At 36.4% G+C, this 24,040-nt stretch overlaps 1 protein-coding gene across 1 annotated transcript in view; it reads right to left on the bottom strand.

The window, feature by feature from the left end:
- Positions 1 to 9,722: 9,722 nt before the first annotated feature.
- LOC128647430 (UAP56-interacting factor-like) overlaps positions 9,723 to 24,040 on the bottom strand; it is an 80,650-nt gene continuing 66,332 nt past the window's right edge. The window contains exons 5-9 of the mRNA XM_053700221.1: positions 19,323 to 19,407; positions 19,196 to 19,245; positions 19,041 to 19,115; positions 18,308 to 18,425; positions 9,723 to 10,357 (exon numbers count right to left, since the gene is read on the bottom strand). Coding sequence (XP_053556196.1) covers positions 10,262 to 10,357; positions 18,308 to 18,425; positions 19,041 to 19,115; positions 19,196 to 19,245; positions 19,323 to 19,407 — 424 coding nt within the window. The 3' untranslated portion in view covers positions 9,723 to 10,261. The remainder of the gene's footprint in view (positions 10,358 to 18,307; positions 18,426 to 19,040; positions 19,116 to 19,195; positions 19,246 to 19,322; positions 19,408 to 24,040) is intronic.

Raw genomic sequence — 24,040 nt, 5'->3', positions numbered from 1 at the left:
TAGGACTTACTTAGTAAATGTTTTTTATTTCTTTGTGCAATTTCAGATTGTAACTTCAGTGTGGTAGTAGTTGTATGGTGGGGCCAGAAATCCATAAAAACACATTTTTTTAGCAGCAGTGTATTTATGATTATTTGCCAATGCTGTAGAAATTCTATATTTAAAGCCATGCAGAAATGTTTCCTCCATAATACACAAATGGTAGGTGCCCTTTTGGCAGATATGCGTTTTTTGTATTAATATATATATATTAATTACATTCCAATTTACTGCCCCTTTATGCAAGGACTTTCCAGATGCAAGGAGGCATTTTATCTAAGATCTTTACATCTGCATAAAATGTTATACTCTCAGACTAAGATGGCTCAGTGTTTGAAATGAGACAGGTTAACTTAAAACTCTTCAGTTTACACTACAGCTGACTTAATTTTGAAATACATACAAACAAGCCTAAATCCTGCATTTAACCAGATCTAATGGTATGAGTACCACAGCTTATGGTTCCACCAAGACCATATAGAGTACAGCATTTTCAAATTCCATAAGTACAGCTGACAGATGGGAACATTTGTACACTATATTTGAAGTAGTGCTCTTGGTTGGGGAAAATGGGGAAATGTCAACCTTTTAAAAGTACTTTTCTTCATCTACCCATCTACCCAGATCATTAATGTACAATTTTGAATTCACAGAATTATTTTTGTTTGCACATTTACAAATATGAATCTTTAAAAAGTGATCTCTTAATTTCTGCAATTTTTTTTATTATGCATGTCACACACTGTTGATTTAGGGGATGCAATGTGCAGAAATGTTACTTCCTGTGAGTGTTTCTGTGGGTGTCTGTGTTTATGTCTTTGTGCTTTTGCTTGTGTCTCTATGAGTGTGTATGTATTTTTTTCTGTGGGTCTCTCTGTGAGGGTGGGTGTGTCTGTCTTTGTGCATTTTCTGTGGATGTCTGTGAGGGTGTGTGAGTATGTCTTTGTGCTTTTTCTATGGCTGTCTCTTTGAGGGTGTGTGTATGTATGTCTTTGTGTATTTTCTCTGGATGCCTCTGTAAGGGTGGGTGTGTGTATGTCTCTGTGTTTTCTGTGGATGTCTCTGTGAGGGTGGGTGTGTGGGTATGTATGTTGGTTTGTGTTTTCTGTGGATGTCTCTGTGAGGGTGTGTGTTTTCTGTGGGTGTCTCTGTGAGGGTGTGTGTATGTCTATGCATTTTCTGTGGGTGTCTCTGTGAGAGTGTGTGTGTGTATGTCTTTGTGTGTTTTCTGTGGATGTCTCAGTGAGGGTGTGTATGTATGTATCTCTGTTTTATGTGGTTGTTTCTGTGTGTGTGTGTGTGTGTGTTTTTGTGTGTTTTCTGTGTGTGTGTGTGTGTATGTCTTTGTGTGTTTTCTGAGGCTGTCTCTGTTGGTGTTTCCTTGGGTGTATGTGCATGTATGTGTTTGAGTTTGTGTGTGTGTTCATTGTCTGTTCCTTTTTAGCACATTTTGACCTTACTACTGATTATTCACATCTTTCTACACACTTTGAGACTAATGAGACCTTTCTGGAAGTCACCAATCCACCATTTAACCTTTAAATTATTGTTAAGGCAGTTCAGGGCCCTTCCTTTCAGCCACTGCATGCTGTTGTCATCATTTAGTTGGCATCTTCCTTGACAAAAAGATAATCGGAACTCCATATTTTGTTTTGTAAATCTCCTTTTTTGACAAAACTGTAGTCTACCTCATTACTTGTCAGGTCAATGTAAACAAGTGCTCAGTGTCTGTTTGGTTGTCTGTGTCTGAGTATGTTTGTGTGTTTCTTTGCGTGTCTGCTAGAGTGTCTATATGTGAATCCTTATGTGTGAGTGTCTGTGTTTCTGTGTTTGTGTGTTACTATCTAATTTACAACATTTCCAAGTTTGACTACACTTAAGAATAAAGTGCATATACATTTTAGTCATTTGGTCAAAAATTGCACATGTCGAGGGGGGGGGGGCATGATCAATGGTTAAGTCAGGGGCCCCAAAATTTCTAGTGGCAGCCCTGACCTTGCATTCCTATTGGCTGAAATTTTGAAATCAGCCAATAGGATTAGAGTTACTGAAATCCTATTGGCTGTTCAAATCAGCCAATAAGATTTCAGTAGCTCTCATTCTATTGGCTGATTTCAAAATTTCAGCCAATAGGAATGCAAGGTACCCCAATAAATATGGGGTACCTTGCATTCAATCTTCAGTGTGCGACGAACGATCGCATGAAGAGGAGCCTCCACGCCGTCGATGACCGCCGCCGCCATTGAGGACCGCCGCTGAGGATCCGAGCATCGGGGAAGCCAGCTCCGCACCTCAGGTCCAGCTGAAGATAGAAGATGATGGAGCCGCCTGGAAGAATACCTTCTCTGACGGACTTCAGTAACGGTGAGTAACTATTTGGGGATTTTTTTTATTTTGTTTTATTTTTAAGATTAGGGATTTAATGGGCTTGAAAAAGAGCTCATTGCCTTAAGGGCAGTAAAAGAGCTGAATGCCCTTTTAAGGGCAATGCCCATACAAATGCCCCTTTAGGGGCAATGGGTAGTTTAGGTTTTTTTAGTGTTAGGTTTTTTATTTTGGGGGGTTTGGTGGGTGGGTTTTTTTTTACTGAGGGATTTAGTAATTTTTAAATGTAAAAGAGCTGCTTAAACATAGGGCAATGCCCTACAAAATACTTTTTAAGGGCTATTGGTAGTTTATTTTATGGGGTGTTTTTATTTTGGGGGGCTTTTTTATTTTCATAGGGATTAGGTTTAATTTTTTTTATTTTTGATAATTTTAGATTTTTTATTTAGGTAATTTAATGTTAGGTTTTATTTAAGTGTAACAGTATTGGGGTTAATTTAAGGGGTGTTAGGTTAGGAGGCTTAGTAATTAAATTAGTTATTTGCATTGTGGGGGGTTGACGGTGTAGGAGTTAATAGGTTAATTAGGTTTATTGCAATGTGGGGGTTTAGGAGTTAATAGGTTAATTAGGTTTATTGCGATGTGGGGTTTGTCGGTTTAGGGGTTAATAGGTTAATAAGGTTTATTGCGATGTGGGGGTTTGTTGGTTTAGGGGTTAATAGGTTAATTAGGTTTATTGCGATGTGGGGGGTTGGCGGTTATGGGGTTAATATTTTAATTATGTTATGTCCGGATTAAGGGTTAATTACTTTATTATTTTGCAAAGTGGGGGTTGGCGGTTTTGGTGTTTGTTAGTACTTTGTGTGGGAGGTTAGGTTTTTTTTTGTTATACTTCGTGCGGGCGGTTACGTGTTTTTTCGTTATTTAGTGCGGTTGGTTGCGGTTTTTTTTTAAGGCTTCAGGTTTGCCTACGCTGCATCCAGGTGGATTCTTTTGGCTGCGCGCACAGCCAACATTCTTTTGAGAATGCGTGCGTAACTGGTTACACCGACGGGCACGTTACAAACGCAATTATAGTATAGATTACATTTAAAATAAAGAATAGTGGATACCAAATACTTTTTTGTAAATTTTTACTTAGTTCAGGGAAAAGTGTGCGTTTTCCTAAAAACGTGGAAGGGTACCTATATTTTCGGCCACATCTCTATATATGTATATGTTTTGAGTATGTGATATCTTGTACAGCTAAGGGGATCTGCATATAAAGTGAGATCAGCACTTCAACATTTACAAATAGCATTGAACAATCACTTCTAGTATAAGAAGTTATCACATTTCCTTGAAATAAAAACCGTAGTCTTCATCTTGTAAGGTCATGCCAAACGGTGCAATTACAATCATTAAATGGAAATATTGTAGTAAAAACAATGCTTGTAAAATATTAAAAGATAGCATTTGTGCCAATATGCCCCTCATGCTATCATTCAGATGGTTAAGCAGTGGTAAAGATGGAAGTGGAATATAATAGGTTAATCTTATGCATTTAAATGAGCATTTCCCTTCAACAGTGAAAAAAGGGGTTAATTCAAAAGAACGTGACTGTAACCTTAAAGGGACAGTAAAGTCAAAATGAAACTTTCATGTGTCAAATAAAGCACATAATTTTAAACAACTTTACAATTTACTTCTGTTATCAAATATGCTTCATTCTCTTGGTATCTTTTATTGAAGAGTAAAACTAGGTAGGCTCATAAGATCTCAGGAGTGTGCATGTGTCTTAAGTACTCTATAGCAAAAGTGTTTTGTAACATTGTATAACAAAGCTACAGATAATGCTGCATAACACTGCTGCCATAGAATACTAAAGACATGTGCAAACTCCTAAGATCTTATGAACCTACCTAGTTTTACTCTTCAATAAAAGATACCAAGAGAACTAAGCAAATGTGATAACAGAAGTAAATTGGAAAGTTGTTTAAAATCTCATGCTCTGTTTGAATCATGAAATTTTCATTTTGACTTTACTGTCCCTTTAAGAGGTTTGAAAGGAAAATTTTATTTGTCAGTTTTGGGTGACCTCTCTATCCCGATAACAGGTACTTAAAGGGACACTGAACCCAATTTTTTTTCTTTCGTAATTCAGACAGAGCATGCAATTTTAAGCAACTTTCTAATTTACTCCTATTATCATTTTTTCTTTGTTCTCTTGCTATCTTTTTTTGAAAAAGAAGGCATCTAAGCTAAAGAGCCAGACAATTTTTGGTTCAGCACCTGGACAGCACTTGTTTATTGGTGGGGGAATTTATCCACCAATCAGCAATAACAACCCAGGTTGCTCACCAAAAATGGCCCGGCATCTAAACGTACATTCTTGGTTTTCAAATAAAGATACCAAGTGAATGAAGAACATTTGATAATAGGAGTAAATTAGAAATTTGCTTAAAATTGCATGCTCTATCTGAATTACGTAATAAAACATTTGGGTTCAGTGTCCCTTTAATACATAAAAGGCCTTTTCAGAAACTTTTCTGTTGAAAGCACATTTGTGACGACAGGCTTTTAATGAAGATTGTGAATAGGCTCCTATACCATTAACTGAATGTCCACTTACGTTAAGATCCACTTTTGCCATTAGAGTAATTTTACACCTTATCAGCAACAAATCTTCCAGATCAAATAAACATTGGTGAACCAACTTTTGCTACCAGACTGACAAAATGAGGAATTTAGGGAAAAACAAAAATTCAATATTAAAGTTAAAGGGATAGTCTACTCAAGATAGCTAATCTCTTTATTACTCATTCCCCATTTTTACACAACCAACTGTGATTACCTTGTATCTAAGCCTCTGCAGAGTGCCACCTTATTTCAGTTATTTTGACAGACTTTTAGCCAATCAGTGCTGACTCATAAATAACTCCACAGGTGTGAGCACAATGTTAGCTATATGTCTAACCATGAAAAGCTAATAAAATGCACTGAGATAAGAGGCGGCCTTCCACTTAAAAATTAGCATTTGAGACTACCTAGGTTTAGCTTTCAACAAAGAATACCTAAAGAACAAAGACATTTTGATGATAAATGTAAATTGGAAAGTTGTTTAAAATTGCATGCCCTTTAATCATGAAAGTTTAATTTTGACTAGACTGTCCCTTTATCATCTGGTTTTAAGAAACAATTAAACTTTTTTTTATACTGTGCTGCATGAGCAATAGTGCTTTAACTTTGAGTCTTTATCAATCTAATTTTATGCCAAATTTAATAGTTTTGTCTAGAATTGTCTAAAAATCCTCATATGGTCATCAGAAGAGGTAAACTGCCAAATGTTAGAGATAACAATTATCTTTTAACATATAGGGCTAGATTACAAGTGGAGCGCTAAATTATTGCGCTTCTAACCAGCCATTCAAAGTGGCTGGTTATTGCTACTGTGAGCTTGTGGTAGTAATTAGCGCTCCTTCTCAAAGTGCCCCAAATGCTCTTAAAATAGAGGGCTTTATAGTTTTTTTATTAAAAAAAAATAGCATTTTTTTAAAAATAAAAATAACTGCCTTAGGCAGTTTAGGGGCTTTAAAGTTGGTGGGAGTGGGTTGTTAGAATAGGAGCCTATGGAAGCACGCTCTCTTGAGCGCAATGCTTCCTAGCAATGCAAACGCAAGCTCGTGTTCGCATTGCGCTTAACTTGTAATACCAGCCCACATTATGGTGCGCTAGTATTATTGCATGCAAGCGATATTTAGCCTTCCACTTGCAATCTAACCCTTTTTGTTTCATAAAAACTTTCATTAAAAAATAGCTTTATAAACATAGAATGCCAAATAGATAGGGTGTCCGTTGCATTCATATTGCTCTGTATTCTTAATGCTATTGAGTTACTATTTCAAAGCTAATGACTGAAAATGTATCTTTTGTATAAACCAGGTGTTTACAGCATTGAATCTTAGTGTAGAAGTTATATTACAATAATGTTCTAAAGTATTTGGGGTTTTTTCATAGAGAGGACAATAACAGGATTGAAACATTTTATTTTTTTTAAAACTTCAGTTTGGTATAAGGAGCACTGGAGCAGTGAAAATGGTTGTTTTCTTGTTTATAGCAAAAGGCCTCCAAATAAACAAAAAACAATATACGTGTATACATAAACTGTGTACATAGTACGGAGGGGGCGGATCTATGTGCGCTTTTACAAAGGCAGGGTAAATATCTCTGCACTACATCAAAGCTTTTTTAGATTTGTTTCCTAGGGCACTTTTGCATTACAGCAGTGGGCTTTGAAATTTTGCATGTTATTCAGCGAAATATGTTTAAAAAGTAGTGTTTAAACATTTCTCTTTGATGTTATGGTTCTTATGCAAGAAAAAGTGTGTAGGCCGGGGTTTATATTTATAAATAAAATTATTTCCAAACCCTTACAAATCGTCTGCCATAATGCAGGGCAATGGGATAAATTGTTCATTACAATACAGAGATAACAGTGCTCCTTTAAAGCACACTGCAGATTTACAAATAGGCAGAAAAGACCTTGACGTTTTGATTTCTGATGATAAACCACCAAAAATACAAGGTAATAAAGGGAAATAGAAATTGCATAAAGTATGTCTAAAAATGTCAGTGAGCGGGCGCATAGAATCCTTGACAAAAGTCAGACCTTGATATATAATTGAACAACAAAACAGGAGTAAGACAAAAATATCACAAGGTCTGATGAAAAATAGCCTGGAGGGAACATTGTGTTATTCAGTTATAGTATTGAGGGCCCAATATTTAAAACCATTAATTTTGTTGTTGCATGTTTGATGGGTTTAGTCACTAAAAGGTCCATTATTTTCAATCATCACATAAACCTTTAAAAAAAAACTTTCAGTATTTGTATCTAATGTTCTTTGCTGGGGGCAATTATTGCCAAATATAGATTCTGTGCTTCTACACTGAACAAGCAATCAAAAGCTACGATTCCTCAAAACTCATTTATAAAAATAAAATCTCACAGAAACACCTATCTGCAACACTGCAACACAGAACTGGAGCACTGCAAAAAGATTTGTGTCTTCCCCTTGTCACATCCATGAGACGGGGTGTAGTTTATATATTTTATCAGCTAATTGAATTGTATATAGAGGTATAGAAGTTTATTCATTAGCACAGACATCCCAACTCTCCCTGAAGTTCAGGGAGTCTCCCTGATTGTAATAGCGGCTCCCTGATGCCAGCAAATGGAATACAATTTCCCTGAAACTCCAAGTACCAAATCCGTAAAAGTGTTTCTTTAAGGAATGCCTTTAGTTGCTGGGACATTATAGAACCCTCAAAGCATGCATCAGTAACCAAAAAGCCCCCACTGATTCTAATAAAATAAAACACAAATACTACCTTATTTACTGCACGTACATAAACTTTGTATTCTAAAATATTTGAGCATTCAACAAGCGTACGATCACTGGAAAATAGGTTTGTTGTATGTGGGTGTGCAATAAAGCTACTTTTTTTTAATGTGACTTTAGTGGGAAGCTACTTTAATGATAAGTCCCTATCTTATTAAGGGTTTCAAGGTGTCCAATATATAACTGTGGGGGGGGGGGGCAGTAGCGGGTGAAGCCACCTCCCTGAAATTAGTTTTTGCAGGTTAGGATGTCTGCTAGCAGCATTATTTAAAAAGATGAAGCATTACCTAGTTTATATCAAGGGAGTTAAACTTTTTCAAATGAGATGGCAAACATTATTTTATTGTCATTGTCAGTGAACATGTTTTAGAAGTGTTATAAATCAAAATAAATAATTTTAATAAAAATATCCAGCAAGCAAATAATTAGCATAGTTTAAAGGAAAATTCCGGTCAAGATTTAATTATATAAATAGAAATATTTGCAGTATACATGTTTTGGTAAAAATTATTCTAGTAAAAGTTATCACTTTTTTAGTGTTAACATTTTTTTCTGCACATGCACATGATGCATAGCTAGAAATTCTTAGTGCACCAGCATTTCAAATACTGCAGCTGCTCAGATCTTCAGTGGGGCTTGTATCCTGTAAGCAATTAACAAATTGAGTAATTGCCAGATTGTACAACACCTTAGGCTCTCTGAGCAAGTGATGTGTTTAAAATGCTGGTCACAGAGCATACTCAAATACTTTTGAAACAGCTATAGCTTTTATTAGAAGCATTTTTGCTAATACATGTTTATTACAAAAATGATTATATTCAAAACCGAAATGCATTCATGTAGATACAAATTTTGGCTGTAATGTCCCTTTAAATTGAGATGATACTCAATGTTAAATCACTTGAAAGTGGTGCAGCATAACTGTAGCAGCCCAGAAATATTTATTTAGCTCAAAGAGTAAGTGCACTGTGAACAGTTATTCTCCAGCTACTGTCATTTGGTGAAGAAGAAAAAAAATCAGCAGCCAATCAGCTTCATCAGTGCTGAGTTCACACTTTGTTTTCCTGTGATCCCATTGGATTTCATCAAAATCTCAAAAGATTTCATAGTAAACATCCTTAAACTGAGGATTGAAATAAAGTGACTGTGCCTGCACATGGCAGATGCACACTCCAGCTGAAGTTCCTTTACAGTGGGATGGGGCTACTGAGGAAATGTTATCTTTTTACATAGAGATATTCATGCGATTGTTTTTTCTAATCACAGTGAAGAGAAATTAGACAGTCACAGTGAGGATAATCACTTTCCATTTTATAACTATATAGGACGTGGGGACTTATTGTAGCTCCCAGGCTCTACATTGGACAACAAAGCTAAATATATTATCAATAATAAATATGCCTTACAGTAAGATTATATGATGCATTTTAAATAATAGATGAATTATCAATATTTGCTTGAAACATTAGGATACCAAGAGAGCAAAGCAAATTTGATTATACAAGTAAACTGGTTGTTTAAAAATGCATTATGTATACTCCATCTGAGTCATGAAATTGTCATTTGCTGTCCCTTTAAGGGGTGTGGTTTTAAAATCCTGCTATAAGAGAGGTTTTCCAGATCACTTATAATCAAATCAGTGTTGCATTTGTATGTGTTCAGAGCTAATGTCCCTTGTCTTTATCATGATAAACTACAGATCTCAAACTCCGTTATCAAAGTCATACTGGGAAGAAATCATAGCACAATGGTCAATAACTCAGAAGCTTCAAAATACAACAAATAAATACCATCATTTTATTAAGCGTGAAACATGGGTAAGATTCAGATTCATTCAAAAAGGAAAATATGTTTATTTAAAAAAAAAAAACTCAGACTTTTGATAGGTTAATAGGTTATGGCAGTTTTTACCTTTAAAACACATTATATATAGTAATAAATCAGAGATAAAAATAAATAGTACGAAATCACATAAAATACCTGCACATACTATTTATTTATAACAAGCATTCCAATTAAAAATAATTGTTTGTGCAGTTCCCATCTGAGGTGTAAAAAGACACTGACAAAACAGAGTGGGAAACAAGTTGTGGGGTGACCATTTGTAATCCTTAAAAGCCATAAAAACATTGTGCCTAGATATGAGGTTACCATGTGACACACGTCAGTGTTAAGCCTGTACAGTATTGGAAATATAGAATGGAGTATGTGGAAATCAGCAGGAGCTGATGGGAATTGTGTGCACTGGGGAAAGCTCTGAGCCTTAAACAAGCCACTTACAATGTTAGGCTTTACTGGACCCATAGAAAAGGGGTCAACAAATGATTATAGGAAAAAAAGAATAATATGAACAAAAGTGCTGTGGGTAAGAAAAGAGGGAGGTGTTTTAGGTGAGTTCTGTTCTTTTCTGAGAACTATAGGTTACCCTCTGTGAGCTCCCTGTTGCCCCAGAGATTTCTGTAGTGGCGCAATTCCCTAGAGCATCACAGTCATGACTACATGTATATCCTATAACTCTAGGCCAGTGTGACTGTCCGTGCACCTCTTCTTGGTGTTGTAAATTGCCCTCTAATCTTCAGAGAGGAGAATCTTTCATTCAGTGTTACATGGGTCTACAAAGAAAGAAAAAAAATATCATTGCTGCATGAATTAAAAAAAAAAACTAGGATATAACACAATGTGGTCTGCAGACATGTGGAATAAATTAAAAGTGAATGTTTCACCCCCAAGTAGTAAATCTGCCACTAAGCAAACACATCTCAGTAGACAGCTAGTCAACTTGACATTATACCTGACAAGTTCAACAGTTTATAAAGCTGGCATGACCTTGAGTAATTATCTGCAGAAAATCTCCTGTTCTATGTGCAGTTTAAACTGACAAAGTTTTACAGGAAAGTACTATTTTCAGCAGATCTAACTTATGGAAAATCTTGTAAGCCACTAAAGTATACCGTGCAGTCTGGGATTGTGCTGGAGCTGACTTTAACTATGTGTTTATTGCCTTTACAGGGGTTACATGCAAGCATAGTGCAATAATAAAATGCTGTAACATATAACATTATTTTTTTTTCAAACTTGTATCTCCCCTTATGTACTACACTGCAAAATACCTGCTTACAAAATGAATGTTCTAAAATATTTAAAAAAATGTTTATCTTATTTCCTTTGTTGTGACAAATTAAAGACATATACAAACAAACTCCTGCACTGATCAGAATTTTGTTGCATGGTCAGGGATCTGAAATCTACAGAATACACTCCAACCTCTCTGAGAGGAAGTAGAGAAATCACAATTACATGAAAAGTGGGCAAAATAGTTTGCAGTACAAATGTTTTTTTTGACTACACATTATTAAACATTGTTCATCACATCAGCCATTAGTATGGGGTTATCACAAAGGTAGGTCTTCACATAGCTCTCACATTATAGCTTGAACAGAGAGGAGGGTTGGTGTGAATATATGTAAATATTTCTACATATGAGAGGGTGAGACTGTTGGGAGAAAATGAGATAGGAACAGCATTTATTCATTAAGAGTTGATGGCATCCTGAATGTGTGCTCCCCACTCCCCCTATAACTTAAGGTCCTCTGCTTCCCATCTACTCTCCATTCCCCGTTACCAGAAAGCTAGACAGTCGGCGTTCAACTCCTCATTCAGAGCTCTGCGACTGTGGAATAACTTCCCAGAAAGCACCAAATCCTCCAGAAACCCGAGATGCTTGAAAAGAAAAATCTCTCTCTCTTTACAAACAAATCAATCTTGTAAAGACTGTGAATTCTAAAACAAGACCTACCTTGTGCCTGTATATAGCTATGTAACTATTTGTACAATATGTAATGTATTGCTGGCATATACCAGGACATACTTGAAAATGAGAGAAATCTCAATGTATTTTTCCAGGAAAAACATTTTAGGCCAGATTACGAGTGGCGCGCTAACAGTTAAGTACGAGCGATAAGGGGTATATCTCGTGTGTTTGCGCATGTCGGGTTTGTTTTCTGCTCATATTACAAGATGAAAGTAAAAGTGATCGCTTGAGCGCAATCACGATTTACGCTAGCATGATTACTGCGTCCTCAGAGCTTTGGTTAACTGGTTTGCCAAATACAAAGTGTCACAAAACACATCAAAAATATATTACAAAGTACAGTTTAAAAAATAATATTGCACAAAAAAGTTATAAGGGCTCAAAGATATGAGGTCCTAGGTATTAGAAAAAAAGACTGCAAAGGGCTTTAACATAGAGAGAGATACATACGTATACATGTCTAAATATGTATTTGTTTATATATATATATATATTTGTGTGTGTCTATATATGTATACATATGTATTTATTGACATATATACACATATAAACACATAAATACATATGTACACATATATAGACATATACAGGGAGTGCAGAATTATTAGGCAAATGAGTATTTTGACCACATCATCCTCTTTATGCATGTTGTCTTACTCCAAGCTGTATAGGCTTGAAAGCCTACTACCAATTAAGCATATTAGGTGATGTGCATCTCTGTAATGAGAAGGGGTGTGGTCTAATGACATCAACACCCTATATCAGGTGTGCATAATTATTAGGCAACTTCCTTTCCTTTGGCAAAATGGGTCAAAAGAAGGACTTGACAGGCTCAGAAAAGTAAAAAATAGTGAGATATATTGCAGAGGGATGCAGCACTCTTAAAATTGCAAAGCTTCTGAAGCGTGATCATCGAACAATCAAGCGTTTCATTCAAAATAGTCAACAGGGTCGCAAGAAGCGTGTGGAAAAACCAAGGCGCAAAATAACTGCCCATGAACTGAGAAAAGTCAAGCGTGCAGCTGCCAAGATGCCACTTGCCACCAGTTTGGCCATATTTCAGAGCTGCAACATCACTGGAGTGCCCAAAAGCACAAGGTGTGCAATACTCAGAGACATGGCCAAGGTAAGAAAGGCTGAAAGACGACCACCACTGAACAAGACACACAAGCTGAAACGTCAAGACTGGGCCAAGAAATATCTCAAGACTGATTTTTTTAAGGTTTTATGGACTGATGAAATGAGAGTGAGTCTTGATGGGCCAGATGGATGGGCCTGTGGCTGGATTGGTAAAGGGCAGAGAGCTCCAGTCCGACTCAGACGCCAGCAAGGTGGAGGTGGAGTACTGGTTTGGACTCGTATCATCAAAGATGAGCTTGTGGGGCCTTTTCGGGTTGAGGATGGAGTCAAGCTCAACTCCCAGTCCTACTGCCAGTTTCTGGAAGACACCTTCTTCAAGCAGTGGTACAGGAAGAAGTCTGCATCCTTCAAGAAAAACATGATTTTCATGCAGGACAATGCTCCATCACACGCGTCCAAGTACTCCACAGCGTGGCTGGCAAGAAAGGGTATAAAAGAAGAAAATCTAATGACATGGCCTCCTTGTTCACCTGATCTGAACCCCATTGAGAACCTGTGGTCCATCATCAAATGTGAGATTTACAAGGAGGGAAAACAGTACACCTCTCTGAACAGTGTCTGGGAGGCTGTGGTTGCTGCAGCACGCAATGTTGATGGTGAACAGATCAAAACACTGACAGAATCCATGGATGGCAGGCTTTTGAGTGTCCTTGCAAAGAAAGGTGGCTATATTGGTCACTGATTTGTTTTTGTTTTGTTTTTGAATGTCAGAAATGTATATTTGTGAATGTTGAGATGTTATATTGGATTCACTGGTAAAAATAAATAATTGAAATGGGTATATATTTGTTTTTTGTTAAGTTGCCTAATAATTATGCACAGTAATAGTCACCTGCACACACAGATATCCCCCTAAAATAGCTATAACTAAAAACAAACTAAAAACTACTTCCAAAACTATTCAGCTTTGATATTAATGAGTTTTTTGGGTTCATTGAGAACATGGTTGTTGTTCAATAATAAAATTAATCCTCAAAAATACAACTTGCCTAATAATTCTGCACTCCCTGTACAGAAGTGCGTTGGAGTCCTTTAATAAAGGTTTTAGCTATGTATTTACTGTAAATATTTCCCATTCCAATGCTCTGCACATAGCAGACTATGTTCTATGTATTTCTAAATAGATATTCCTACATATAAATATATATATATATATACCTAAATATAATCAAATATATACAGTATATAGGTATAGATATATATTGTACTAAAATACCATCAGCTATATGTAGAAATATGTGTTTGTGTGAATAAATAGAACATATTCTTCTATGTGAAAAACATTGGAATGTAAAATATTCATATTTTCATGTCGGGTTAGTGCACATAAGAATATGGGATAGGGTTTGCACGCGAGTAGGGTTTTAGCTTTGTTTTCCACTTTTTTTGCTCCATTGACTTCTATGGGGGAATAGGTTATCACAAGAGAAAACAGTCTACTTTCAACAATAATAACAGCATAACCCAACGTGCGCAAAAATCTTACTTCTAGCACAGTTAACGCTTGAGTGGGAGTGTTAAAAAACGCTCCACTTGTAATCTGGCCCTTTATAAATAAATAAATACATTTCTGGTGCAGAGTGTGCAGATCTTTCTCACCATTGTTATATTTGCAAGGTTCAACTATCTAAGGTGTAAGGCAAAAAAAAAAAAACATATAGGAACATACAAGTAAGTACTGATTCACACACTACCATTTGAGTTACATCATTTTTTAACACTGCATTTAATTTTAGGGTTTTTTTGCATGATAAACTGGTCTAATTTAAAGGTGAGATTTACTCATTTTGTTATGTGGAGGTTTAGGAGGATACAGACAATCAAGAGCTGTATCACATCATCTAAAATGTGGCCATTCTTCCCCTCTATTAATGTCCCGTTCCATGATTTTTAACCTTGCAACTGAGCAAACATATATGTTTCTGAACTACCACTATTCCATAATAGTGCTATTTACAATGGAAAGTAGTCCTTTTACCATCACCCTATCCACTAAGCAAGACTGCAAAACACATGAGTGTGTGAGCCTAAACAGTAAAATAAAAAATAATAAACTGTGCTTGTTTTGCAGGTGACAATATGGTAGCTATTCTGCTCTAATTCACTCACGAGCTATACCACCCCAAAATGGCATATGTAAAGCAGCACACAACGTGTGGAACAGACTTTTGAGTTTGAAGATACTCAAAACTAATATGAAATTGCTCTTGTGTCACCAATTTTAATTAATTTATCTTTAAAAAAGCTTAACCTGCCATCGATATTTAAGGACAGGAAATACAAGTTTAAGGCAATAATAAGGTGGTTGTGTCATGTGCTCTTTTCTTACTGTGCTTTCACACATGACCATCAACAAAAATCCTCCCTTTAAAAGGAGGTTATATACATGTTCCTAGAACAATCTAATGGCAACTAAGAACTAGAAGGTCCATTCCCCCTGATTTGTAGCTTATTTAAATTTCAAGAGCATTTACTGCTACCACTACAACCTTTGCTGGACGTCCACACCCTCTCATGGAATTCTGGGATAGAAAAACAGTACACAACTTTAATTTATATATACCTGTATATGTAGGGCAAGTAGAAATTAAACTGGGGTGAGTAGAGAGGGAGATAAATTCAGTCTATAAACTGTGCAAAATGACCAGCAAATGTATATATTTGTAATAATTGTATTAAATTTATTTGTTATGATGTAAAATAAAAATATATGAAACATTACTGCACAATAAAGTGTTTCACAATTGCTAAACATATGCAAAGAGGGGGTGGGGTAGTTGGTGTGGTGCGGGCAGGTGAAGGGTGGTATCAGAAGTGGTGAGAGAAATTGTAGCCTTCCTAGTAACTTAGGACTTGCAACTTTGATCCCTTTATATATATATATATTCCTCTGCACTAGTAACTTCTGTGACTAGTAAACCATAGTGATATGTTTTAAACTGTGTGTGTATATACATATTTATTTCTATTTATTTATTTATTTATTTACAAAATCCTTATATTTATCCACGACAATCATTAGAGGTAAATGCATCCATAATGTTTATACTTTTACTAGTGGCAGAATCATCACCCTAGAATCTGAAATCTGTTTTTATAAAGATAGAGAATCTGTTTCAGTTGTAGTTCAGTTATACAGTTTGTTCTTTTGCTCAAATACCCCATTTAAAGCAACAACTGTGAATGATTAATATAATGAGGACTAAATGGAAGAGTTTGAAAATGTAATAATCAGTTCCATGTCTAGGAGTGAGTATTTGCCATTATGCCTGTATGCTGCTGAAAATATAGTAAGATACATACTTGCATTCAAGTTTAAGCAGTGTTATACCAGAGATGCTACCCTCTTTATTTTTATATACTGTATTTCTCACATGGGAACAACCCATTGCACCACCAAACTAAACAGGATCCATTCATGCAGCTAGAACTACAGAAAATAGTTTTAAAATCTGACATGTTATGTAATTACAACTCTATGTTGAGTGGCACCTTTCATATATTCTCTGGTTAACAGTTAAACATGCTGCTTGCTGTATTTTATTTTAATTTGATATTTAATAATGCAAGAAAACAGTAATGTAAAATGACTTCATTTCTAATTAAGTATTGAATTAGGCATTTAGAGACAATTTAACGCTTCAGCTGGTGCTCAGACAAATTTGTTACACTGCACTTTTTATGTTCTATATTCTGTTTGTAATGGTTGCAGTATCAAAGTGCATAATTCCTTACTTATCCTGCATAAAAGAAGGATGTTGTAGTGATCAATAACTTGCAAAATAGCATCCAAAAAAACAAACAAGAAGCTCCCAGACATGGATATAGTTTGTTTTTATAGTCACAATCCCTGGAACATATTCTTCTTTTTGCAAATAATGTGCTTTTCACAGAGAGAACTGTAATGCTGTATATCAGGCTAGTTATGACTAAAAAAAGGACAGTCAAACCTTGAAAGCCATCATCTGAACTGGAACTGTATGTGTTGGTCTTATGTAAGAAACATGCATTTGTGGTTGATGTATCTGTGAAACATATGTCTGGGGTTTGCCATGTCTGTCTCTCTGGGAATAGCACATTCTGGGGAAAATAAGGCTACTCCTGGGTGGTAATAACCATCCATAGGACAAGTTATAATTCTTTTGTTAGTTCCCTGGTTAAAAGGACACTAAACCCAACTTTTTTCTTTAATGATTCCCGATAGAGCATGCAATTTTAAGCAAGTTTTACATTTACTCCTATTATCAATTTTTCTTCGTTCTCTTGCTATCTTTATTTTAAAAGCAGGAATGTAAAGCTTAGGAGCCGGCCCATTTTTGGTTCAGAACCCTGGATAGTGTCTTGCTTTTTAGTTATTACATTTAGCCATCAATCAGCAAGCGCTATCCAGGGTGCTGAACCTAAAATGGGCCAGCTCGTAAGCTCTACATTTCTGTTTTTTAAATAAAGATATCAAGAAAACGAAGAAAATTGATAACAGTAGTAAATTAGAAAGTTGCTTAAAATTGCCTGTTCTGTCTGAATCATGAAAGAAAAAGTTTGGATTTAATATCCCTTTAAGAGTTTATCTCTTTTTGTGTCTGCAAACTTGTAAATTAGAGATGCACATCAGAATTAGATAACATGGTTTTTGTGTCTGGTTTTCAAATTTGAATTCATTCCAGTCCAACTGAACACCACATGATAATCTATTTATCACAAAATGATAGAAAGGTATTAGTTGCGTCCATCATGAGTTGATATTATTGAATTAATTGGATGTTTGTTTGTTTTTGTTTGTTTGTTTTAGCTGTGCATTGTTTGTTCCCCTGAAAATACTTTGATACATATGTTTCTTACAGATTTTGTATGTAGTTACATTTTGCTGTTATATAATTTACTAATTACAGTTTTGTTTTTTAATTCAGACTGTGGCCCCCATACAGACTGAAGTTGTTAACAGTTTAATTTTGTTGTCCAATATTCAACAGGACAGTCCAGTATTTAAGAAGGTTGGCCAGCAATATCTATAGAAATAAATGTCCTGAGTAGCAACTACATTTAAAGGAATTGTATGCATTTGTCTATTCCAAATATGCGGTCAGAACGAGGTGACATTGTATTATTGGTAAATAATGAGAGTAAAAAAATTACTTTATTTGTTTCTGATGATCATGGGGGTTATCCCATTGCTCTGTGTTTGTTAATAGCATTCATGGAGGGTGTAAATATTCTGTCTGTGCTTTCTACTGGCTATCAGAAGGGGTCAAATAACTGCTCTTTTTTATGATGTGGCAGCAACAGGTTTAATAAAATCACTACTTTGTGTATATTGCTAAAAAATAAATGCCATTGTGATAAAATCACTACTCAGAAAAATAAAGCAGGATCTAGGGTGAGGTCTCAGGTACAGCTTTGGGGAGGGGCCAATGTGTGACCCGACCAAATGCCCATCTCCAGTCAATGGTCGACCATTGATTTGTAATATGAATGTAATAATTGCCGGTTGTATGGATACAGATTTCCAGGATTTAGAACGCTACACTGGTGTATATGTTATATATTAAAAAGAGAACAATTAAAACCAATCTTGCTATTATTCATGGAGATAAGTGTATTGTTTTTTACTTACATGATTAGCCATTGCTTTAAAGTTGAATCTTAATGGAACTCCTTTTGGCAAAGGATGTACAGGTTGAGCTTTTTTTCTGAATCTCAATCCTGGGTGCTTAATGTTTGGCTTAGGAGATCTATGATAAAACAAGCCAAAAGCCAATATTAGAGGGGACACTGGATGTTGAATTAAGTAAACATAGTGTGCAAAGTGTCTGAAGCTCAGATTTATGGTGGCTGTAATGTAATGTCTTTGCTGTAAAACATATACATTTTTAAATCTCCACTTGAAAGCTCCTTACATTACAGTCTGTCAACTGTCCCTTTCTGTACAATATTAGTGTACAGGCCTGAGGGACACTGATGCGCATGCGCAGGATATCATCTTAGGGAAGCCAGGCAAAAGACTGATTATGGAGCACGTGTAAAAAAAGGCGGTAGCATTCTAATGACTACTAATTTTGAGAAGAAAAAAAAACATGCAGCCTTGTTAATCTTGCAGCTACAGCATTAATCTATAGCTACATTAAATCTGTATTGCACACTTTTTATACTATGCTTTTTTATTCAGAATTTATTGTCTCTTCAACTCAGAAAGAAAGTTCACTTTGCAACACAAAATAACCTAATATTAAACATAACTAACTGAAAGGTACTCTCAAATATCAGTAACATTCCCCTGACAAAATGCAGTGAGATTGAGAAGGTAGAAAGATGTTGCACTTAACTGAAAGAGACAATACAACACTTACATTGTATTTTGCCTTGCTTTAGGGTTATTAACAGAGATAGTTAATGTAGATCCAAATTCATCTTCAGTTTTCCACCTATTGAATAAAAATCATATCATATATTCTTATCCACTCTTCAAAACGCTTTATCTTATTGGGAAAAAAAATACACTTACTTTTTGAGATTGGACATTCTTTTTATAGAATTTGCCTTTTGTTGTGTTAGCTGGAAAGTATAAAAAGGATATTACAACATGATATTTGAAACTATGAGATGTGCATCACTAAACACTTCATACTCACCCTCCTGTTTTGATTGGCTATGTATGGCCTTTGCTGTCTCTGTGCCTGATTGAATTGTGGCCTTCTGTTTTGTTCGTTCACTGTACTGTAATGAAATAGGGGGGGGGGGGGGGAATGTTATTTCCCAGCGATTATGACTACAAGCTGAAATGCATCAGAATTGTTGAGTTTTTCAATCTTTTGTGAAGTCTGTTCTAAACAATGATGGTTTTAATTTGAAACAATAAACTGCTATTTTATCCAAGTGGTTAAGCTTGTTTGAATTTCTCTATTCTCCATGTTCAATATAGCAAATATAAATGCAACAATGATTTCAAATATCGGATTTGTGGCATTTTAGACACATCTGCATGGAAGATGCACCTTCATTTACACTTTAATATAAATTGCTCTGTATTGTATATAATATGCAGTATATATTAAAATAGTCCTAAAGCCCGTGTACATGGGCCATTTTTTGCAGTACAGCGGTCCCACCCCTTGCTCTCTCTCTCCCCCCTCTCTTTTGCTCTCTCTTTCCCCCCTCTCTTTTGCTCTCTCCCCTCTCTTATGCTCTCTCTCCCCCCTCTTTTGCTCTCTCTCCCCCCTCTTTTGCTCTCTCCCCCCTCCTTTGCTCTCTCTTTTACTCTCTCTCCCCCCTCTTTTGCTCTCTCTCCCTCTTCTTTTGCTCTCTCTCCCCCTTCTTTTGCTCTCTCTCCCCCCTCTTTTGCCCTCTCCCCTCTCTTTTGCTCTTTCTCTCCCCCCTATTTTGCTCTCTCTTCACCCTATTTTGCTCTGTGCTCTCTCTTCCCCCTATTTTGTTCTTTTGCTCTCTCTCCTCTGTCTTTTGCTCTCTCTCCTCTCTCTTTTGCTCTATCTCCCCCCTCTTTTGCTCTCTCTCCCACCTCTTTTGCTCTCTCCCCCCTCTTTTGCCCTCACCCTTCTCTTTTGCTCTTTCTCTCCCCCCTCTTTTGCTCTCTCTTCACCCTATTTTGCTCTTTTGCTCTCCCCTCTCTTTTGCTCTCTTTCCTCTCTCTTTTGCTCTCTCTCCCCCTCTTTTGTTCTCTCTCCCTCTTTTGCCCTCTCTCCCTCTCTTTTGCTCTCTCTCCTCTCCCCCCTCTTTTGCCCTCTCTCCCCCTCTTTTGCTCTCTCTCCTCACCCCCCTTTTTTGCTCCCCCCTCTCTTTTGCTCTCTATCCTCCCTCTCTTTTCATCTTTTTCCTTCCTCTTTGTCGATATCTCTCGTCCATGCCCACTCCCACCTGGCCACGCCCCAATCATGGGCGCTCCTGCCGACCACGCCCCCTTCACAAGCACATCCAGTCACGCCCTTACCATGCCCGCTGGTCACGTCCCCTCACGGCTCTCCTGTCTGGCCATGCCCCCCACTACGGCGCTCATCCTCTCTGTTGCTCAAGGCCAGGTATGTTTGTTCTCGCGCAGTCTCTACTGTGCATGACTGAATCTGACAAACATACCTGGCCTTTTATTATATAGGATATATATATATATATATATATATATATATATATATATATATATATATATATATATAAATATACTAATGGTAAAGTCCATTTTTTGTAGTGCAGCGGTCCCAACTGCCCATGCTCCCACCCGGTCACGCCACTGTCACGCCTGCTCCGACCGGCAACGTCCAACCCCCACAAAGTACATAATAAAGTTATTAACCCCTAATTCACCATTCACCCACATCGCAATCTACCTAATAAATGGCTAGATTACGAGTTTTGCATTATGAGTGAAAAAGCCTTATAACGCTGAATTTTCACTACCGCTGGTATTACGAGTTTTGCAGGTATATATGTACCGCACACTTTTTTTGGCCCTAAAACAACGTAACTACCGCAATTCAATGGGACTTCCATAGCGCCGATATTGCGAGTTTGCCTGTCCGGCCAAAAAGTGAGCGGTACAGCCAATGCCGTCAAGATCCGTACCGTAAACTGAAAGTCAGTAGTGATGGGTTTTTCGCTACAAAGCTGTAACATAAAACTCATGACTAAAGTGTTACAAAGTACACTAGCACCCATAAACTACCTACTAACCCTTAAACTGAGGCCCTCCCGCATCGCAAATACTAAAATAAAATGATTAACCCCTAATCTGCCACTCCGGACATCGCCGTCACTATAATAAACATATTAACCCCTAAACTGCCGCACTCCCACATCGCAAACACTAGTTAAATATTATTAACCCCTAATCTGCTGTCCCTAACATCGCCGCAACCTACATTACTGTTATTAACCCCTAATCTGCTGCCCCCAAAATCGCCGCCACTATACTAAAGTTATTAACCCCTAAACCTAACCCTAAGTCTAATCCTAACACCCACTAACTTTAATATAATTAAAATAAATCTAAATAAAAATTACTATCATTAACTAAATAATTCCTATTTAAAACTAAATACTTACCTGTAAAATAAACCTTAAGCTAGCTACAAAATAAATAATAGTTACATTGTAGCTATCTTAGTTTTTATTTTTATTTCACAGCTAAGTTTGTATTTATTTTAACTAGGTAGACTAGTTAGTAAATAGTTACTAACTATTTACTAACTACCTACTTAAAATAAATACAAATTTTAATAGAATGCAAGCTCAATCCTATTGGCAGCCAATAGGATTTTTTCAACTTTTATTCCGATTGGCTGCTAGAGTTCAATCGGCCAATTGGAATTCAAGGGACGCCATCTTGGATGACGTCCCTTAAAGGACCCTTCATTCTTCACTAGCCGTCCAAAGAAGAGGATGCTCCGCGCCGGATGTCTTGAAGATGGAGCCGCTCCGCATCGGAACGATGAAGATAGAAGATGTCATCTGGATGAAGACTTATGCCCGCCTGGAGGACGACTTCTTGCCGCTTGGATGAAGACTTCTCCCGGCTTCATAGAGGACTTCTTGCCGCTTGGATGAAGACTTCTCCCGGCTTCGTTGAGGATGGATGTCCAGTCTTCAAAAACTGTAAGTGGATCTTCGGGGGTTAGTGTTAGTTTTTTTTAAGGGTTTATTGGGTGGGTTTTATTTTTAGCTTAGGGTTTGGGCTGAAAAAGAGCTAAATGCCCTTTTAAGGGCAATGCCCATCCAAATGCCCTTTTCAGGGCAATGGGGAGCTTAGGTTTTTTTAGATAGGATTTTATTTGGGGGGTTTGGTTGTGTGGGTGGTGGGTTTTACTGTTGGGGGGGGTTGTTTGTATTTTTTTTTACAGGTAAAAAAGCTGATTTCTTTAGGGCAATGCCCCGCAAAAGGCCCTTTTAAGGGCTATTGGAAGTTTAGTTTAGGCTAGGGTTTTTTTTATTTTGGGAGGGCTTTTTTATTTTGATAGGGCTATTAGATTAGGTGTAATTAGTTTAAATATTTGATAATTTCTTTTTTATTTTGTGTAATTTAGTGGGGGTTTTTGTAATTGAGTGGTTTTTTTTTTTTGTTTGTTTGTAATTTAGTTAATTGTATTTAATTAATGTAATTTATTTAATTGTAGTGTAAGGTTAGGTGTTAGTGTAAGACAGGTTAGGTTTTATTTTACAGGTAAATTTATATTTATTTTAACTATTTACTAACTAGTATACCTAGTTAAAATAAATACAAACTTAGCTGTGAAATAAAAATAAAACCTAAGCTAGCTACAATGTAACTATTAGTTATTTTGTAGCTAGCTTAGGTTTTATTTTATAGGTAAGTATTTAGTTTTAAATAGGAATTATTTAGGTAATGATAGTAAGTTTTATTTAGATTTATTTTAATTATATTAAAGTTAGGGGGGGGTTAGGGTTAGACTTATGGTTAGGTATAGGGGTTAATAACTTTAGTATAGTGGCGGCAACGTTAGGGGCAACAGATTAGGGGTTAATAAGTGTAGGTAGGTAGCGACGACATTGGGGGCAGCAGATTAGTGGTTAATAAGTGTAGGTAGGTGGTGGCGACATTCGGGGTGGCAGATTAGGGGTTAATAAGTGTAGGTAGGAGTTGGCGATGTCGGGGGTGGCAGATTTGGGGTTAATAAGTATAATGTAGGTGGCGGCGATGTCGGGGCAGCAGATTAGGGGTTAATAAGTGTAATATAGGTTGCGGCGATGTGGGGGGCAGCAGATTAGGGGTGTTTAGACTCATAATCTAGCCGAAAGTGATTAACCCCTAATCCACCATTCACCCACATTGCAATCTACCTAATAAAGTAATTAAACCCTAATCCACCATACACCCACAACGCAAATAACATAATTACAATATTAACCCCTAAACCGCCAACCCCCCACAACGCCAACAACCTAATTACACTATTAACCCCTAAACCACAAACCCCCCACAACGCTAAGAATTAATCTAATTACTAAGACACCTAACACCCCCCTAAATTAACCCCAATTACATAAAATAAAAAAGACTGTCTTCTTAATAAATTAATTAAAAAGTACCAAAATAAAAAAATCCTAACTTAAAATTAAAATAAAAAAAAAAACATTAAAAAACTAAGATTAAATTAAAATAAAAAGTCTAATATTACAAAATATAAAAAAATCTAAAATTACAGAAATCCAAAATATCCAACATATATAAAATAAACTTAATCTAATACCCCTATAAAAATAAAAAGTCACCCCAAAATAAAACACCCCCTAACACTAAACTACCAATAGCCCTTAAATGGGCAAATGGTGTGTGAAGAGAGTACTCTATAAAATAGCAATAGCACATAAACATTCAACAAAGAGA

This window comes from Bombina bombina, chromosome 1 (assembly GCF_027579735.1).
Source record: "Bombina bombina isolate aBomBom1 chromosome 1, aBomBom1.pri, whole genome shotgun sequence".
Classification (NCBI taxonomy): domain Eukaryota; kingdom Metazoa; phylum Chordata; class Amphibia; order Anura; family Bombinatoridae; genus Bombina; species Bombina bombina.
Note: the sequence above shows the minus strand (reverse complement) of the source record. Positions and strands in the feature narration are given on the sequence as shown.